At 34.8% G+C, this 20327-nt stretch overlaps 4 protein-coding genes and 1 long non-coding RNA gene across 8 annotated transcripts in view; 3 read left to right on the top strand and 2 right to left on the bottom strand.

Annotated features, from left to right (window-relative positions):
• The window catches only part of LOC119640375, a 15671-nt gene extending 5321 nt beyond the window's left edge, over positions 1 to 10350 (top strand). Inside the window, exons 2-3 of one of the 2 annotated variants that reach the window (XM_038038347.1) lie at positions 8938 to 9305; positions 9369 to 10350. In XM_038038347.1, the coding sequence (XP_037894275.1) occupies positions 9016 to 9305; positions 9369 to 10350 (1272 nt within the window). In that variant the 5' untranslated portion in view covers positions 8938 to 9015. Of the gene's footprint in view, positions 1 to 8897; positions 9306 to 9368 lie in introns of those variants that run through there. The other variant, XM_038038346.1, reaches the window with a different exon arrangement.
• On the bottom strand, positions 7088 to 8282 carry LOC119640376 (very-long-chain (3R)-3-hydroxyacyl-CoA dehydratase hpo-8). The gene has a single exon (XM_038038349.1). The coding sequence runs from the start codon at positions 8075 to 8077 to the stop codon at positions 7346 to 7348; it is 732 nt and encodes a 243-aa protein (XP_037894277.1). The 5' UTR covers positions 8078 to 8282; the 3' UTR covers positions 7088 to 7345.
• Positions 10351 to 11238: 888 nt separating the features above from the next.
• On the top strand, positions 11239 to 14412 carry LOC119640373 (2-(3-amino-3-carboxypropyl)histidine synthase subunit 1). Of its 2 annotated transcripts, none has more exons than XM_038038344.1 (2): positions 11239 to 11768; positions 12348 to 14412. In XM_038038344.1, the coding sequence occupies exon 2, from the start codon at positions 12502 to 12504 to the stop codon at positions 13924 to 13926; it is 1425 nt and encodes a 474-aa protein (XP_037894272.1). In that variant the 5' UTR covers positions 11239 to 11768; positions 12348 to 12501; the 3' UTR covers positions 13927 to 14412. The 2 variants fall into 2 exon arrangements, with proteins under 2 accessions (XP_037894272.1, XP_037894271.1); XM_038038343.1 differs by lacking the exon at positions 11239 to 11768 and adding an exon at positions 11931 to 12229.
• Positions 14413 to 14426: 14 nt separating this feature from the next.
• LOC119640377 (pre-mRNA-splicing factor Slu7-like) lies at positions 14427 to 15519 on the top strand. Of its 2 annotated transcripts, none has more exons than XM_038038351.1 (2): positions 14427 to 14594; positions 15040 to 15519. In XM_038038351.1, the coding sequence occupies exons 1-2, from the start codon at positions 14450 to 14452 to the stop codon at positions 15072 to 15074; spliced, it is 180 nt and encodes a 59-aa protein (XP_037894279.1). In that variant the 5' UTR covers positions 14427 to 14449; the 3' UTR covers positions 15075 to 15519. The 2 variants fall into 2 exon arrangements, with proteins under 2 accessions (XP_037894279.1, XP_037894278.1); XM_038038350.1 differs by lacking the exon at positions 15040 to 15519 and adding an exon at positions 14659 to 15032.
• A 2711-nt stretch (positions 15520 to 18230) lies between these two features.
• LOC119640623 lies at positions 18231 to 19928 on the bottom strand. The gene is made up of 5 exons (XR_005247685.1): positions 19237 to 19928; positions 19023 to 19170; positions 18852 to 18921; positions 18550 to 18773; positions 18231 to 18473 (listed from the first exon to the last, which is right to left on the bottom strand). It is a non-coding gene; the product is annotated as an uncharacterized LOC119640623 (long non-coding RNA).
• Positions 19929 to 20327: the final 399 nt, after the last annotated feature.

Below are 20327 nucleotides of genomic sequence, written 5' to 3'. Positions count from 1 at the left end.
GTACAGCTGCGTTATTTATTCATGACGGCATTAACAACATGTATTTTGTGCAAATACTACACAGACTCTGGAGACAAAAGTGCAGTAAAACTGTTCACAACGACAACATGATGTGTAACGAAGTCAAAGAATCCTTTAAATTATAAAAACGTGACATTTTGGATGTAAGAAACAAAATAAGAAAAATTATTGAAAGGGTCTAAGAGCGTTGTTCGCCGGTTTACATAACGAATTTAGATGTAAGTTGGTAGAAAGAGGTCATAAAGAGGTCATATGTTTGTTTGAGAACCAACGAATTTCTAAGCATTCTGATCGACAATCTATCTTCAAATTATTCATTCTCTTTTCATGCCTGTAAGGCAAATGTTTCCTACAGCTGTCTTAAATTAATAAAAAAAAAAAAAGAAAGAAATAAAACGGCATTGGTACGATCTCAGCCAGTAAACAAGGGGCTTTTATTGTACTTGAAGGATATGATCGCACTGGCAAATCGACACAATCGCGTCTATTGCATGAGTTTCTCCAGAAACGTAAATTAGGTGTAAATAAATTTTTGGTATACGTTTTTTTGGTGTATATGATTGTTTGGTCTAAGTTTTTTTGGTATAGGTTTTTTTGGTGTAATTTTTTTTGGTGTACGTTAAGGGCGGACTATATACCGGTGGATATACGGTAAACCACAAAAAAATTTTAAATGGATAATTGCAGACCTACTGAGAGCTTACCCTAGCACAACCATCGCGGCACACCGGGTAAGCCAGGATCTCTTGGAGAGGTTCTTCTATAACATGGCACTCGGCTTTAGAATGAGGACCCGGTCGTCACCAGATGTAATGGAGCTGGAAGATCGACTGATGAAGTTCCAATTGTCGAGTTGGTGTGGCGGATCCAGGCCCAAAAATAATTACTTTCTCCTCGACAAAATAAGCTACAAACTCGCAGCAAGAAACCAAGAGCAGTTTGTGGCTGACAACCTCGATGGGGAAGTATTCCCCCCTCGTCATATTTATGCTGCTGCCTGGAAAAAACTTTAGGGAGGAAAAGGCTGCGAATGTCACATACTTCTAAGGAGTAGAGTCCTCCACGCGTCAGATCCTCCGTCTGCCAACTTACCCCTCCTCGCAATATTCGCTATATTCCAATGGTGAATTTGAATTTATCTTAACTGATTGGCATTTATAATTTAGTTATTTATTTCTATTTAATTTCAGATTAAGACACAAGATGAGTCGTCACCAGAACATAGCAGCGAATATCCTGATTGGGGCGTTAAACGCGGTAAATTTCTGATGCAATTGTATAATTTAATGCAATGCCCATTACAAAATGCACATTAACGATATACTAGCGCATGTTGGAGCTAATGTTGTACAAATATGGCAACAAAGCGTCTAAATTGAAAATGACGGAGTTCCTTTTAACGCACTTCATTTCCGTAATTGGTTATATGGCATTGAAAGAAATGATATTTCTTGACATAGATGTTTACAATAACATGAAACACCGCCAAGAGTTAACAGAGTGTAAATAGAAGAAAAGCCAGCCACCTAATCGTTGAAGCGTTTAACAAGCGCGGCAGCCAACAGCAGAAGGTTAGTTTCCAAAAAAATGGAAATGAAAAGTAAGAATAATTATAAGATGCTTCTTTTTTACAGCCTGACGAAGACTTAGTAGGTGCTACTGCTGAGGAATAAATAAGCCAAAAAACATTGACAAAACCAACCTGAAAATTTGGCGCAGAAGCTAAAAATCTACATATATTTGAGAATTTTTGGAAATTATTTTTTTCTTCCATTCACTCCCATTCTTTTACTTATATTATGGGCATAACTTATCTATTTTGCAGTATTGTTATTGACAAAGTTGGAGTCTCATTTCGAAAATTGTCGTTGAGGTTGTACCAGCAACATGGCAAATTTAGTAAACTCCAGATAATTGATATAAAGAAATCCTCAGTATTATTTGGAAAAAAAATCTCCTTTCCTTCACGGTATATAAATAGATAACAATTCTGCACTGCAAAAAGAGACGAATAATGAATTTGCCACAATTTTTAATGCTCACCCTTTTGGGTTCGACAACAATTCTCTATTTAGTAGTGAAAGCAGCTTTCAGTTGTTGGAAATATCGTGATATACTGATGCTAAACCCAAGTATTGGAAGTAAACTAAATATAGCTGATGTTTTGCGACGTTTCTACACCGTCTATAGTGGACAAGCACCATTTATCGGTTCTTGGCTAAAACCGATAGTATTAATGTTGGGTCTTGATGCTATTCGTCGAATTTTGGTAGTAAATGTTAATCATTTACAAGATCGCGGTTTATACAATAATGTAAGCACCGATCCGTTAACACAAAATCTTATCCAGTTAGGTGGAACGGCATGGAAAGAATTACATGATAAAACTAAACATTTATGGTTAAAAGATGTAAGTTGCGGCATTAGTATTTTCGAAGCTATACTCAATCAAATTAAAAGTTATTTGGATGATCCCGTCTGAACTGGACCATCGCCAGCTAATGGCATTATTCATGTAGACGAATATTCAGAATTTCATCGTTTATGGTCGGCTTTGTATTTTGTTTATTGCATACCTATAAGAGGCACTGAGTATACCATAGAAGAACTTTTCTATGAAGGTCTCAATTGGGCCGGTTGTGCAATGATTGTTCCATTGGATCAATAAAGGCGGTTTGAAGCTTTGGACTTTTGTTATCACATCTTAAGAGTGCAGCGTGTTCATGGCAGAGATGACGATGTCAAAGGGATTGTAAGTCTTAGTCTTTTAACAGTTATATTAATTTTCTATACTATATTAATTATATCTAACCTATATAAGATACATCATTGGTATTAATAGCGAATAAAAGTGATTTGGAGGCTTTAAGAAGAGCTTCCACCGGGAAAGTTAAAAATCTACCCAATCAATTCGGTTGTCCACTTTTTGAGACGGCGGCGGCTTTAAGGCTTTTTATCGACGACGTAGTTTACGCTAATCCGTGAGATTAGACGCAAAGAAAAGGAAGAGGAGCTTTAGACAACGAATATGGAAACAAAACAAACGCCAATTACAAAAAAAGTCATACCAGAAGGAAAGTTGAAGAAATTATCTGTAGAATTTATTGTTTCCCTTCAAAAGCATTCCACTCGTAAACGTAAATTAATTCGAATTAACTTATAATATATATAATATTTAATATAATATATAAAATTTAATATAATATAAATAATTTAATAAACCATATTTAGCTTATGTTCGTTTGAAGCTCAGATATATATATATGTTGCAGTCATTGTATCAACCTTTTCAATTTTAATCGTTGTTAGAGTTTTGATGTTGCTCGTGGCTATTGGTTTCTTATTGCAATTGTCGTATCTTTGCTTTTTCACCTTTTCCGTTTAGGTTCGATGGAGAATGAAGAAGAAAAATCTTCGATTATTGAAGGCAAAAGTATTACTGCTGCTGTGCTGTTGTGGTACAGAATTTCGTTCCTTTAGTTTGACCTTTCTATTCGCTTAACATTCACACTTTATACAACATGTCTGTTTTACTGGTGTTATTAAAAAAAAAAAAAATTTTAGGAAAATAACTTTAAAAAAAAGAAGGAGGGAGCGAAAAAAAAGGAAAAGAGTTTTAAGAAAGTAACCAAATTGTTTTAAAAAAATTTAAAGGAAGAAAGGGAGAGAAGAAAGAAGAAGAAACTGAGAAAAAAATTAAAAAGCAATATATATTAAACTTTTTTATTTTTTTCGTTCTAATTTTTTTTGGTGGTCCCCGTGATAACAACCAAAACAACGTCAGCCCGTCTTCCTATGGAGATTGGTTCTGATCGAATAAATACTCATAGAGACTGTTTTGAAGACATAAATGTCACTGGGCGCACCAAGAGATTGAGGATGGGTGATAATGTATGTTTGCCGCCATATTAATTTATATATGATATTTGCTATTCTTCTTTTTTTTCTCTTTAAACGTGTACACATATACATAAATAAATATATTTATATTATATATACATACTTATATATATATACACATGTATGTAGTATAACAAATAACGGCGTCAAGAGACTAGTTGTAGCAAAATTGAAGTAATTGATTTTCATTGAAGTCAGGGTTTCTTCCCCAATTCCTAATGCATCATACTTTTTGATTATAAAACGCTTTAGTTGCTATCATATTCAAAAGTAGCATTTTTTAATTGCAAAATTACAGGAGATTCATTCGCCAGATCAATGGCGAAATTATCTTTAACAACTTTAACTCGTAATAAGAACCGAAGTCCAAATCCGGTAACTGTGTTATAAAAAAGAATACAAATTCCATGCATAATATCATTTTATAATTGAAAGATCTTACATCAATTAATTTCTGAACACGTTTTATAGAGATCCACGATTCAACCAAGCCATTCAAGACCCATGGAAATGCATTCAATGGCCCTATAAGTAAATTTATTAGGGCAACACTTGCATAAGTGGTAGTGGCTAGAGGAGAGCTTCTCATCCATACGGAAACACCAAACGTAAAAAAGCACGTTAATGCTGGAGTAGTTGCCCAAAAATACACACAACGCATCTAAATATTTACGTTTTGAGAAGAATTTTATTTCTCCCTGACGCAAAACTCTTATTTTTTTATAAAAACATTTTCCCAGGCTTAATCTGTTTCGCCCCTCTTATAACCTCTTTTGTGTTTGAAAGACGAGCATCTTTAGCTGACATTAAATTAAACCTTGTGAAAACCACCGAGCCCGGATGATCGAAACCCTTCTTCGGGCTTTTCTTTTATGTTATAATTTAATTTATATATAAGTTCGCAATTGAGGTGCGAATCCATTCGCGTGTGCCGATATTTGTTGACGCTTTAACCTGTTGTACAATTTTAAAATATGCTCGGATGGTCTCGTACGTTTTCTTTGGTTCACCGCCGTCTTAATAAAAAAACGTTCTCGGAAATTTATCCTGCTACCTCGATGCTAGAGTAAGCCAACATCATGGTGACGAAATTTTTATGATCGTTAAAGTGTCGGTGATTAATTGTTCCCATTGAATGGCAGTCTTCAGGTACTCTTTTACAGCTTGTAGTATCTCTTATTTGTGCTTCCAATTGTCGGCCGTTATTGGACTCCTATGGAGCACGTTGGAGAAGTTTGTTAACATTTGCAGAACTTTAATGTGCGCTCGGCACTGTTCCTTTCCTCGCCTACGTCGAACGTGTTCGCATCTATTGCCGCCTGGACTGACGCTAGTGTTATGTCACTGCGAAAGAATACAAGTTCAGCGGCATTCCATGGAGATGACACACTTTGCACGACAAGATTTCGGCCTGTTTCTGCTTGAAAGTTGTGCTTGTAAGTTAAAGTTTAATATTTCGTCAAATTATGTTGTACATTCGAACGATATGAGCAGTCGTGGAGGAGCAAAATTATTTTGCTGCTGCCGTCTGCCTGTTTGCTTTTATACACACCCTTGAAAAATTGCTTTCTTCTCTCTTTTTTGGGCGCCGATCTGTCGCAAACGGCAGCTCGGACATCTAGTCCGATCTCCTCTGCTAGCTTGATGACGTTGTTTCATTCGCTGGGATCACCTTTATGACTAGTGTTTGGCGTTGCACTTAGCATGATGTTGAACAATGTCAGTAAACTTCGGGCGGCGAATATAAGTACTGATACGTACTCCACCATTTTTCCTTTGGGCGAGCACCTTGTATTTAGCTCGGCTGTCGATTAAACTTTTACTTGTGTAGACTTCATTGAAATTAATCTGGACTATCTTGTCCACTTCGCTTTCAGCTGAGTCAACTTTCTGGCCTTTACTTCTTTTCAATACGTCAAGTTTTTCTTGGAGCTGTTCCACTTGACGCATAAGTACCGCGTCCCTCGATGTGCTCGGACCGTCGTACATGGGAAGTAAAATATTTTCCACTATGCATATGGGGCTTCATGGCATCATCATCATACTATTATTCGGCGATTTTTACGAAGGAAATTTAAAAATCGCCATTTTTTATGTCCCACACCACATGTGGTACAGGATGTTCTTGTTTGTGCGAATATATGTAATACACCCAGAAAAACTTAAGATGGACCCATCTTTTGTTAAACCGGTCAATCCACAGTCATTACCTGAAAGACGATGAAAATAATAGCAAATTGACAAAGAAATCAACCTTACCAAATTTGCATATCGTAGATCTATCTCCTCTTCTATCTATCGCCTCTTTTCTATCTTTGAAAAATGTAAAAAAGACCTAGTTGTTAATGTTTTATCATGAAAACTTGTTCATGATGGTAATTGGACGTAAGAATTAAATGGGCCAAATTTGAACCACATGGTTGTGCTTCTTGGACTCCACTCCTTATAAGATTTCTCATGCAAGATTTCTCCCTTTCAGAAAAATGCGTACCTTTTGAAATCGTGTCCATAGTACCAGGTTCGCAAAAAACATTAACAGTAGGGAGCTTGGAACATATATACGGGTTATCATGAAAAACAAGCTCGTATATGCAGGTGAAGTATAATTTCTAGTTTCCTCTGATGAAAATTGAAAATTTATAAAATTTGTGGGAAAGTAAGTTAAGTTTACTAAATTTGGATCACCTCATATAATGTGTTTGACATCCTTCAACATGCGGGCATGAAAGCAGTGCGTAATTTTTGATGTGTTATTACCAAAGAAAAAAGTGGTGCAGCGTATTTAGTGGTGGGCCTAACCCGACTTTAATGTTCTTACCTGCTTTTTATATAACGACTTAAGGGTGTCCGAAAAAGTTCTCCAATGCTAGCTATTTTCAATAGCGTTCTTATTTGGAACCAAACACCCCACTATACCATATTTGATTAAAAGATCTGAACAAATCAATGTTTAGCTAGAACACAAACATAAACATGGACATACATTAGGGGGACGGACACGCTTTAGTCGATTCCAAAAATTATTCCGAATTGAGCGGAATAAAAAAGGATATTTCTCTCACAACTTCCTGGATGTTACATATTCGTACAAACCTTATATACCTGTTGCCAAAATGGTGTAGGGTGTAACTAATTATAGCTACTTTTCTTCTTTGAAAGAGAAACCTGTTTTTTGATGTTCATTTTGAAACACATGCATAAGCATGATTTCGATTTATTCAAATTATCAATAACCGTTTATTTAAAAAAAAACTTTTTTTACAAAATTAGACTTAGTTACTAGTTAAACCAAACCCTTAAATGAATACAAAGGAAAAACTTATTGATATGATCAAAGGTTAATTAAGAAGAGATTACTTATGTAAATTTATTCTTATACGACTTGCTGTCACGAGTAAAAACAAAAGTATTTACGAAATTTTAATTATATTTTTTTTTTATCCGAAGACACTAAACAATTAACACTGACACTTAGCACTTTACGGCGTTGAGCCACCATATGCATATATAGTTTCGGAAAGAGAGGTAAATAGGATAACATGACTATCCATAAACATATGTAATAAGAAAATGTCACGTTATATTTATTTGGTAATTCCATAGACCATACCGAATTACTTTTAGCGTAACTTTGTGCCCACCAGAAACACAACAACTCACCACTAACTCCTATAGGATATAAAAAGTAAAAGGTAGTGTAGCGCAGGAATGTGATAAAATGAGGAACATAATTTATTATGTTAAGTGCATAATAACTATAACGTATGGTCTCAGTAACTGACCAAGCGAAAAGGGCAGCAGGTAGACCGGGTGATAATTTAGCAGTTGGAGTGGCCATTATTACTCCCACTACAACAATAATGCGGCTGAACACTTGAAAAGCAGTAATCACTGGATTAGATTTAACAAAACCGAGTGAAGCGTGCAGAATTTCCAGGAAGGCCGCATTCTGAAATATAATCACTGCGATGCGAGTATAATTCCATAGAGTAATTTGTGCTCTAAGCCCGGATGATTGCAGTAAATAATAATCTATCAACAGATATAGAATGTAAGACCAACCTAGCACTTGCACGGCATTGTAGATAAGTAAATATGCTTTAATTATGGCACTGTGCTCTTTCGTTGGAGGTTTCGTTGCGTTTGGAGGAGTCATTACTAAATGTATTTTTACTTATTAACTCTATTAATCAACTTCTACTTTTCCCTTGAACTTCCCTAGCGCAAAGATAAACTACGCGACAATGCAATGAAAAACGCACTCAATCAAATTTTGTACTGAAAAATACTTTAAGCGGACAGATGTGTAAGCTGAAAGCAAAACAGATAGAAAGCATGGTTGTATCAGAGAATTGACAATAATAAATCGATTTTATTTGTAACAGAAAAACCAACACCGTTCTTTCATCATCAATTTCGTTTGTTTTTTCCATACCTCCTTTTGAATTGTAAACCATTTCGTATGTTTTTTCCTTACCTCCTTTTGAATTCATATTTTTTCCATACCTCCTTCTGAATTGTAAACAGATTTTGCTCCTTTAAAATGGTTAATTGTCGATATGAATATATTTAATATTGTCATATCAATCGATGAAATTACTTTATGTATACTCAATTTTAGTTATATCAAGAAAACTAAACCTTCAACTTCAATTATAAAGACTCCTAAAATCGCAAACCATGCATTATTTCTATCTATGGTACTTGTTATTTGTTGTTGTTCGTGACCGGATTAGTGCATGGATTGCATGTGAGGCTTTTGAAAATTGGAAAGGAAATCATTACGCGTTTAAATAGTAATATGTAATAATAATAACACCACCCAACTCTAGATCCTCTTACGGAAAGGATGCAGTATTTAATCAAAACCTAGGAAAAAGCTGTCAAAGCTATCAAAATGTCAACAACAAAAAAATATCTTTTAAACGTCCCTGTATATTGCAATATCGTAAGAAAGAAGAAATTGAAATTATTTTATCAAACCATCAAAAGAAAAGACACAAACTGAAGAAGAAGAAGTTCTCGTAGCAGCTCTTATGGTGAACTTAAAACAGAATTTTCAGGAAAAGAAAAAATTATTCAATAATTAAAAGAATGCCTTCTAATCTTGATGACGTAGATTTAATAAAACTGGTTGAAAGCTATCCTGTACTCTATGCGAAATATCAGGGACGCGGTCAAAAGATTGCTCTAGTCAAAGATCACGCTTGGCGTAAAGTGTCCGACGAGCTCAAAAAATCCGAAAGAGCGTGTATAACACGTTGGAAAAGTATAAGGGATCGATTTGGCAAGGAACTGAGGAGGGCACAGCAAAATCCGCAAGAGCCCACCAATTGGGATTTGTTTCCTTATTTGCTTTTTTTAAGGGATCATTATAAACAAGGGTATTAAACGTTATCAAAGCATCTTTTGAAAATAAATGTGCTAATATTTTTGCCTATTTTTAGATGTGCTAATATTGAGTCTCTCGAATGTATAAAATATGAACCTAAAGCGCGAAAAAGAAAACCTCGTCTAGAAGGGGAATTCAGTGAAGATGATCAGTACAATGAATTTACTAAAGATAATGCAGATCCTAAAGATCTGACATTGCAACGGAAATTAATTGCTTTGGTGAAGGAACATAATGTGCTTTATGACCGGTGCAAAGTAAGAGATTCCAAGAATTTAGCCGCAAAAAATGAAGCTTGGCACGCCATATCGAATGCTTTGAACGTTACAGAAGAGTTCTGTTATAATAAATGGAAAAAGCTGAGAGATCGATTCTCACGGGAGTACCGGCAATACCAATCACATCCTCAAAAACAAGTTCAGTGGATTTATTTTCAAGATTTAATATTTCTCGAAAGTCATTACAGGAAAGGTAAACCTCTGCGCTTAGCAAGCACAAAACGCAACACCATATCAATTGTAACACCTGAAGGTGCTTGGAGATCAGAGCTGAGTAAGACGCCCTATGAATATACTGCAGGTGAAAATCAACTGATAATTGAAGATTGTAACTCTGACTTACCAGAATTGCCGGACAAGTCGACTGAGGAATATCTGTCCACAAATTCTAAAGAAGAGACAGTAAAAAATAACATTGTTATACAAATGAAGTATTTCAATGATATGCACAACGACGCTGAGGAAAAGCTCTCCAATCTGATTACCAACATGGAATGCGTAGTAAAACAATCTCATGAATGTCTCAAAAGTTTGCAGCATCAAAAACAGCGCTACAGGCAAGAAGGAGTGTTAGAGCAAAGTCACACTAAAACAAGTTGGCAAGCGGACGTGATGCGGAAGATTGACACACTATTAAAAGGCCTATCGCTTGAGCAACGTGAAAATGCTGAACGTAAAATACTACATTTTTTATGTGAATGCCAAATTAAAACTTTAAATAATGAAAATATCGAAGATGTTATTCCGATCCAAATATAAAACAAGAGCGCTATGCTTAAGATTAATTAATCATTATTGGACAAAGTTATATTTACTAATGTGTGTTTTGCTTTGTTTGTGTGCTTTTACTTTGCATTCGGTTTCCGTTGAAAATCGTTTTGGTGCGTTTGGTATCTCACAATACTAGAATTTCAACTAATTTTTTGTTAATGAAGTGAATTACGAAACGTTACGTATTATTACTATTAATAATTTATTTGAATGACAAATTTTTCACGGTCTGGAATATTTTTTATAGTAAGGGATGTTTGAATTTTCATTTATTGAAAGCAACTCCGTCTTATTTTTTTTAATAAACGATGTAGGGGGAAAAATTATGTAACGGCATATAGCCGTTTTATCCAAAATTTAACTTAATGCAAGTCAATTAGTTTCAAGCGATTTCCCAAGTATGCAACTTACCTACGCTAGCACTAGAAATAATATAGTCTCAGTTGATGCCTTAAGATCATCCAGAACGAATAACATTAATTTATTTTAATCTTTATAACTTTGCACTTCCAGCTGATGACAATTAATAATAAAAATAGGCAGTTTTTATATATCTTTAGATTCTCATTATATGAAATTGCTGCTTACAGTTTGAAATTTTGGTTTGACATCTCGAACTTAGGTCATATGCGATAGTTAAGAAGCTATTCTTTTTTTTTTTTTTTTATATAACCCTGTAAGAATCAACCTTTGTTTGATCGTATTCCAAAAGCAAACATAAGCCGTGAAAAAAAACGAGGAAAAACGAGAAACGCAACAGCAACAAAAGGTAGAAAAACAAACGTAAATTCGAGTCCCTCCAAACAAAAATTAATAAAATCAGATACAGAAAAGAAGAAAAAGAACTATGTTCGCTCATTGTTATAGCAGACTTTATTCATCGGAGTCAGAATTGTTATACTAATATATTGTTGATTCATTAAAATTAATGAAAACTTTTTCGAATCGCAGCTAACGACAAGAGTATATCTTCTAAGTGTGATTAAAATGAGTGGCATTTGAGGGCGGCATTTTATCAACCCTCACAATTTTTAAATAAAAGAGAAATGGGTCAGGACGGCAAATGACAAGATGGCACAATCATCTAATCACCAATCATTTTTCCACTTGCAGACGTTTAGAAAAGGAAAAATGGCCTGCCACGTGCTAATTTGTCTCCTATAATACGTTTGTTTTTATTTCACTGCAAAGCCATACGCAACAAGTGGTATCGGACAGAAAATCGAAAGATCAGCCGTTGCACCGTCTTTTCAGTCTTTTTTTTGTGCCCCTTTTACTCAAAGTTGTTAATTGTGTATTCGCGGGTGTGCGCGTATATGTTATGATGTTTGTTGTTCGACCTGCAAAAATCAAAACAAATATGATTCTGCTTGAAGTCAATAAACAAAATTAAGCATTTTGGTCGGGTGAGTAAAAAATGTTTGAAGAAGACACATAAGTGAATATAACAACAGGACGTTAAAATTTTTGATTTTTTTTAGAAAAGATTGTGAATGTAATTATTTAATTATAAAAATGAAACATATGTTTAATTGTTTAGAAAAGAAAATAAAAAAAAAAGCTTTGTGTTTTATACAGATATATATAAAAAGAGTGGCGTACGTGACTTACGAGTGTTTGCTAATGGTGGCAGAGTTCAATACCAAAAAGAAAACAAAGATTGTAATAAAATACAATAACAACAACGTCTAGTTCGAAGCAAAGAACTTGCACATGCATACAATAAAAAACTACCAATCATAACGTTGTTAGAATTTTTTTCATATAAAATACCGACTTAGAGGATGCGATTTAGTGAAATACTAAAGTAATTGGGAGAAGTGAAAATTAATTTCAAAAAAATATATATAAAACCATAATTTAATAGGTATTTATTTAGCTTTATTTGAAATAAATGTGCGTGTTCACAAGATTATTTGAATTTCTTTAATTATTATACAGCAAAGCAGTTTCACATTCAATTCAATATTTAAATATTTTTTCAGGAGTTTTGTCGCTACGTACGCATATTATACAATAAAAAAAGGAAATACGGAAATCAGTGTTGTGGCCGCTGACTAACTTGCAATCAAGTTTTAATCATCTCAATTAGATTAATTAACAACAATCACGTAAGAAACAAAAAGTAACAATCACATCATGTTGGACATTGCTGTCCAACCTAATGCAGTTATAGCAAAGGCCAATTCACAAACCTTACCGCCATCCAGCGAGATTTCAGCACACAACTCTACCGATATTGTGGTGGTGAAAGCTAAACCGAAAAAGGTTTTCAAGCCTAAGGCCCGACTTAATCGCATACCTCAGTCGTTACTGGATGATCCTCTTTTACAAAAGGCTATTGAGCGTTTACCATGCAATTATAATTTTGAATTGCATAAGACCATATGGCGAATCAAAGAGATGAAAGCCAAACGTGTGGCGTTACAAATGCCAGAAGGTTTGCTAATGTATGCCATCGTCCTTAGTGATATAATAGAACGTTTCACAAATGCTGATACTGTAATTATGGGAGATGTTACTTATGGCGCTTGCTGCGTAGATGATTATACGGCCAAAGCTTTAGGAGCTGAACTTTTAGTGCACTATGGTCACAGTTGTCTGGTACCCGTTGATCAAACCGAAGGCATTAAGGTGTTGTATATATTTGTGGATATAAAAATCGACCCTTTGCATTTCTTGGAATCTGTCAAACTAAATTTCAAGCCTGAAGAAGGGCAAATAGCTTTAGTGAGTACTGTACAATTCGTTGCAACATTGCAAGTGGCCTGCGCAGAGCTTAAAACCGCTGGTTATGATGTTATAGTGCCACAAGTTAAGCCTTTAAGCCCGGGTGAAATATTAGGTTGTACATCACCTAGTCTGCCGCCGACCGCAAAGAAAATTATTTATTTGGGCGACGGTCGTTTTCATTTAGAGTCTGTTATGATAGCAAATCCTGAGATAAAGGCCTACAAATATGATCCTTATGAGAAAAAATTTACTATTGAGTTATATGATCATTTGGCCATGCAATCAATGCGTTACAAAGAAATATTGCGAGCCAAGAAGGCTACAAAAATTGGAATAATTTTGGGTACTTTAGGGCGGCAAGGGAGTGCGCGTGTGTACAAATACTTGGAAAAACGTTTACTACTTCGTGGCTTTAAAGTTACCACCATATTGTTATCGGAAATATATCCTCAAAAGTTGGCTTTGTTCAAAGATATTGACGCTTTTGTACAAATAGCTTGTCCACGACTATCTATCGATTGGGGTTCAGCTTTCGACAAACCGTTACTTAATCCCTATGAGCTGTCGGTAGTATTGGGTGACGTAGAATGGACGCCACAAAACCGAACACCCAAAGAAACGGCATATCCAATGGATTTTTATGCAACTGGAAGTTTAGGACCATGGACTCCAAACTTTAAGCCTCCACCTTTAGGCGAATGTGAAAATCGACCATCCGCTGCGTGTTGCGGCCGCTGCACTCGTGCTGAACTTGAAAAGGATCACCGTACAAATAACTCGAAAGACGGGCTGGAAATACTAAACGATATTTTAGATTTTAGAAGAAGTTAATTGAAATAAGTAAACTAATACTTTATGAACTAATTATAAATATCTTAAATATGAAATGAAAAGGCTCATTTTATAGATACATGCACATAACCGTTCCGATGTAGAAATATACTTATGTTGATTTTGTTTTAATTGGTTTGTAGCTGTTTTCCTATGAATTGCCTACGTACTAATTTAATTTTTAATTTAATCTTTAATTAGTTTTAGCGATATTTTTACGGAAGGAAGTTACGATAAAAACATGGATATATATATAGATTCTTCGCTGTCGCTCATATTGTATTGACTGATCTACTTAAATTTTATTTACCATTTTATTTATTTTTCCATCATTGTCGTGGTGGGCAGTATTTATATTGAAACGCTATTATTATTGAATCCTTTTTCAGTAAGATGTAGTTAAATTTAAAGTTTTTTTTGTTCTTGTGTATTTATGTTTACATATGTTTCTGTATAAAATGAGAGATTGTCATCCTTATAAACGTACATACTATAATGTTATTTTGCACCCAATCTATTCTTAATGCAAAAAAGAATTTTTAACGATATATATGAGAAAAGAGATCGTTGGAGTAGTTACGATCCCGCCAATCATCGCGAAATTATAGAAGAATATGAGAAGGTGGAAGAAGCTAAACAGCAATTAAAAGCCGAAAAATTAAAGAATGGTTAGTAGAAACCTCTGAAATTTCTATTCCTATATGCATTGCCAGAAACTGTTTATTAAATTAGATCCTGATGCGGAAATATCTCGCATGGGAGGCTCATGGTAAGGGGGTCGATGTTCATTTATTGGCTGAGCCTACCAAGCTGGAGCTATTACAAAAAGAATACGAGAAAAAGAAGGAACAGTTCAAATCAACTGTAAGAATCGGAGGTCAATTTAGTTTAATCATTCACAACGTAGCGGCTTTTGGAGATTGTTTTGAAAAATCTCCTACTAACCTTGTGAAATCCAAAAAAATATAATAACGAAAATATTAGCCATTGGGATTTTCTCTCATAAACAGTGCCTGTACTAGTGCTATATGACTTTACTCTTTTTATCTTAAAAATTTGTACCACTGTATAATTTTGTTTTACCGTGCAATAATATATTTTATTTTTTTTCAGACGAAGGAACATATTGTGGAAAAGTATGGTGGTGAAGAACATTTGCAAGCACCACCTAAATCGCTACTGTTGGCCCAAACCGAAGATTACATAGAATATTCGCGTAGCGGTAAAGTCATTAAATGAATGGAAAAACCAAAAGCTCATAGTATATATGAGGAGGATAATATATAAACTGGGATTATCTGGGAAAAATGAAAATCTCATATTAATTCTTTCCATGTATTCATACAAGTGCTTGAAATATAACATGTTAACATGATTTCATGCTTGTCGATGATTTCATTTATGTTTTTCAAAATAAAACTAATATTTCGCCTGTATGTCACAATACGCTGTCATATAAGCAAACACTCAATCAACCGACAAACTAGTCATGTCTATCCACATTAAACTCGAAAAGTTTAGTTCACTCACCGCTATAGAGCAGAGGCCTGATGATATTGTGTACATTTGTATGTATGTACAAAGATACCAATATATATATATATATATATATATACACACATATATATACACACATAAACTCATATAGGTCACAGTTGTGACATTTGTATCTAATAAAGGTACTTCCATCTAATGTTCTCATAGAATATTGATCTAAGTCACGCATTCGCAGTGCAGTGCTCATTTTTACACTCATTCTGGGACTTTGCATTTCGTACATTCACGCTCAACCAGTGGCTTTATTTATTATTACAACAATTGAAATAATTCAATGACTCAAAATCAACGCAGCCGATCAAGAAGTTGCTTTTTGAGCTTTCAAACGGGCCACCTCCTTTCGAACAGACTGGATATCTACCAATTAACTCCTTTACGGCAAGTCGTTGGCAATCCAAACGGATTATATAATCATCTACTCCATTATCCATAAAATCTGTGTGCAGCATAACAGACAGGGCTTTACTGCCATGATGCTCCACTTGGCAACGGAAGTAAATTAACGCTCAGCGTTCCGTTGTTTTCAAACATTTGTAGCGCCACGATAAATTTTGTGTTTCGGTCACGAACGATTGGTTTTATGCTCAATTTAGTCCTTATCCTAAAGGCAGTGCAAATTCGCATTGCCTCCAAAGGGGGTGCACCCAACAATACATGTAACGCGTCCGTAGAGACTTTCGACACGCGGGTAGACAAGCCAACAGAATGACGATAGCAGCTCAGAATTGTATTTTGGTCAACAAAAGTCGTGACTCTTCGATGCAATATTGGTGACCCATAAGTCGTACAGGCCATGAATAGTCCACCATACATGACCCGGACAGCATTTCTGGTTAAGCCCCATTCACACCGTAGGACATGACGAACCTACTCCAGCACGTTGAAAAGTTTTTCCTTCACTCTTTCAAAGTAAGGACGAAAACTTATCTGTGCTAATTCCTAGATACTTGACAACAGTCTTGCAACTAAAACTAGTCCCTTTCATTCTAATTCGAGACCATTCGGAGACTCTTCTTAAACTCCTCCTCAGAAAATAAGTCTTTAAAGTTCATCTCATATAATCCTTCCATAAAAGCAGACGGATCAAGCATTTTGTACACAGCTTGACACACCACCTTCGGGCCCGAGCTTCTCCTCAACAGAGACATTGAGCCCGACTTCCCCAAATTTTGTGTTCGCCACGATTTTCGTCCTTTCTGCAGCAGATAGGGTGCAGATAACCGCTCCACCTCCGCGGATTGGCTTCACGTTGTGTACACGAACACCCAGCGTCGCAGCCACCTGCTCCGCTACCTTCTTTACCACTTCCATCCCGATAACCGTAGCCTTTGAGCTGCGGACCACAACGGACCAGGTTTACAGTGTTGTAAGAAGTTTCATAGCCAGCGTTCCCCTCATGACCAGTTCAGGAACTCATCCTGTTCGGGGCGTCCCACCAAATGAATTTACAGGCAGAAAACAGCCAGAACCACTCAAGACCTTCGCGGCGAATGCGGCCTTTGAGAAGCGCAGTTTCCTCACAGTTTCCGCTGTTTTCACTTTATGCGTTCATTTTTTTAATACACTTTTAGCACAATTATCTTACTTTCAGTTTACACCACTTTTAACGTTCTTTTTTGTAATGTCAACAACAGAGCATAATAGAGTCTTTTCAGTATGTGTTTCTCCTTTGGTTTATTTTTTAAATTTGTAGACACTATTGGCCAAAACAATGAAAACCTTAATAGTTATTCCATCTAATTTTTCAATCGCGTACAAAGAGTCCATGTTGGTTATATATCAGGGGTTGATGTTTGCCAACTGTACTCAATCTTAATTGAACACAGATGTTGACCAGATGTTTGTTGACAAACTGTGCTCTGTTAAAGAATACCAGAAACATCAAAAATGATAGTCAGTGCTAAATCGAAGATGCTGGAATTTCCTCCAATATAAAATTAATCCAACTAAGTTATGTAATAAAATCGAAGAGAGAAAATTCTCAATCATTATTTTATTGCGGCGTAAACCACATTAACGGGTAGCGGGTAATCCGGGCGTATATATATATATATATTGATAGATGACATTAATCTAATTGTACCTGATTATAACTGTCTTTGTAAAGCAGCAAAAGTTACAATTACAATATTATATTTTGTATTGTAAGTTCTATTGAACTAAGTGTTTACACTATTTTGGTAAATCAACATTCTACATCATGTCTTAATGATTATTTATATGTACGGTCCACTTTCAGTTGGGCGACCATCTTCTTGTTTGTTAAATTATGGAGTAGCCAACATTGAAATAAAATAAAAATTTACCTTTAAAATAATTCTTATAATATCGATTACATTTCTAGCGAAGAAAAACCCCATTATTCTTGAGAACAAACAATGTATGACGGACCCTGGGATGTCGTAATATTAAACGTAAGCTGAGGTATATTAGTAGTCATATTTTTATAATGTTGGTTTTTGTATCTCGCAATGTTCAAATAAATAAATAAATAAATAAAATAAGTAAACAACCGAAAGCAAAAAAGGAGTGTTTTATTTGTGGTCAATTTTAAAAACATTTTCTCCCCTATACGTGCGATGATTGCGAATAAATTTGAAACACTTTCATGATTAATTTATTGAATTTGGGTGTTTGAAATCTAAAGTTCTCTAGTAAGATTCAAATCATTTCCTTATTTAATTTCGAAAGTTATATTGTAGCATAAAAGTTAAAGCTAAAGATACGATATGCCTTAACATTAGTAGAGATGGAACTTGATCTCATTTTGAGTAGGAATGATCGCGACAAAGAATAGTTGAAGATCTAATATGTTAATAAACGTTCTTCTGTTACGAAAAAAGTATTGCTCATTACACGTAGTTCAATGGTGATTATGGTTACAATGGTGGTGCTTCCTTGGTTCCTTCTCTTTTATGATATTTTTAAATTTTCATTGGAATAACGAGCCCTTCATCCTGCTATCAACCATTTATTTTTGCGATATATGGCTAATGATGTGCAATTAAAATTAATGAATTGAGAGCTTATATCTTTCCTTGGGTAAACATAACGCACTGCACTTACTTTACAAGCGAAAAGCTATAAAATTTAACCACATTTAATAACTAGGGGGTTATCTTTGATTCTAAACGTTTCCACATTGCCTTTGTTTGACTAATACGGCAGTATTCATCTGTGATGTGGACACCAAGCTACCACATTCGCTTATTAGAATCGAAACAGCTAGATTTTACGTTTTGCTCTTCGTGGCCCTTCTGCCCTATGAAAATAGGTCAAAACTCACTGACCTACGTATAAATGAAAAACAGATGAGATAAAACTGATTAAGTAAAATATATTCCAATATTCTACTTGCGCATACTTACCATATTTCCAAGCTTCATTTCTTTATTCAAAATCTTCTGCATGGATGCGTCAATCGAGCTACTCATTTCTCTAACATTATGTTAATAATCGCAATTTTCAGAAACAACCAAACAATGAACAATAAATACTAAGAGTACTCAAAGATGACCATATATACGAATCTCATTTACCTGATCGTCCGTTGCTTTTGTGATATTTTCAAATTTCGCCTTAAACTGATTGCAAACATACTCAGACGTTGATTCGAAAATAATAATCAATAGATAAGGAAGATAAGGGACTAGCTTATTGGTTAGATCGATACGACACGTTGTAAATCTAAAAAATAATTATAATATAATGAGAAATTTTGCTCGATTTTTTAATTACTGAAAATGAATTTACTTTCATATAAAGCAACCTTAACAGCTACAGATTGTTGAAAGCAATTTCTTAAAATTCCCATAATTTCCAAGGATAACATGACAAAATGTCGCAGGGATTTGTTCGTTGTTACATTGGCGTTTTAGGTAATGAAACCACAACTTGAAATATTTTCCTGAGTACAAATACTGCTTACGTTCACTTGCGACTGTTGCAAATTGCTGTTATTCAATTGTTTTAAAATCATACAAAAACCATAAACAGCCACGCAATGAAACTTGACATCACTACTATGCAATTACTTAAAAAATATAGAAAAAAATGCATTAAAAAGAATTAGTTCATAAAAGACCTGCACCGTGTGATCACCAGGCATCTGAAAATATTTATTTTTATGAATTTTTAAACAAACATCGACACAATTTAATACACTTTCGAAGCCCAAAGATATTTTAAGTTTCAGTTTTTCTTAAAATGTCTCATGTGCAGCGAGCAAATATGTCCTAAACTTCATATGCAAGTTAGGAGAAAACGTCAAGCGTTATAAATTCGTGTGCGAATAAATTCGTATATGAACAAGGAGAAAACAAACCGAGGCATTGCATCTTCGGACGGTTACTTTGTAGTAATTAATTACCCACTTTATTTGCCATCTGCGCTACCTAGTCCTTGTTTATCATATTATAAGAAAGACTATACATATAAAATTTCAAAACTTTTTGCTTGAAAAATAAAAAGTGTGATGATGATGACGGCTGTGCTCTCATAAATTTCAACAAACTTAAAGCGGCTTTGCAGTTATAACAAACTCACTCACAGAAAGCTTTCCGAAACATAGTTGATAGTGCCACGCACCCTGAAACAGTGAAGTGTCAATTATGCTTAATAATGTCAAACATTCAAAAAAATTGAGTTCATATAAATTAAAATATATGCAAAGACAACGCTGACTTTAATTAATTATCAGAATATTAATTTTGATATGGTTGTATTCTCATCGATTCACCCAACTTTTTTATAATAAAATGTTTCCGTAAGACTTCCGTTAGGATATTAAGAGCCTCTTATTGTAAGGGGGGAACTTTGTATGGTTTTAAGTAAAACAAATACTA

The sequence above is a fragment of the Glossina fuscipes genome, unplaced genomic scaffold (assembly GCF_014805625.2).
Source record: "Glossina fuscipes isolate IAEA_lab_2018 unplaced genomic scaffold, Yale_Gfus_2 121, whole genome shotgun sequence".
Classification (NCBI taxonomy): domain Eukaryota; kingdom Metazoa; phylum Arthropoda; class Insecta; order Diptera; family Glossinidae; genus Glossina; species Glossina fuscipes.
This window is presented reverse-complemented; position numbering and strand designations above follow the sequence as displayed.

Bases quoted from the DNA above. Each gene is read 5' to 3' on its own strand.
- LOC119640377 (XM_038038350.1), top strand. From the start codon at position 14,450: ATGCAAAAAAGAATTTTTAACGATATATATGAGAAAAGAGATCGTTGG. The intron at 14,595-14,658 runs GTTAGTAGAAAC...TTATTAAATTAG, and splicing joins AGCCGAAAAATTAAAGAATG to ATCCTGATGCGGAAATATCT.
- LOC119640373 (XM_038038344.1), top strand. From the start codon at position 12,502: ATGTTGGACATTGCTGTCCAACCTAATGCAGTTATAGCAAAGGCCAAT.
- LOC119640376 (XM_038038349.1), bottom strand. From the start codon at position 8,077: ATGACTCCTCCAAACGCAACGAAACCTCCAACGAAAGAGCACAGTGCC.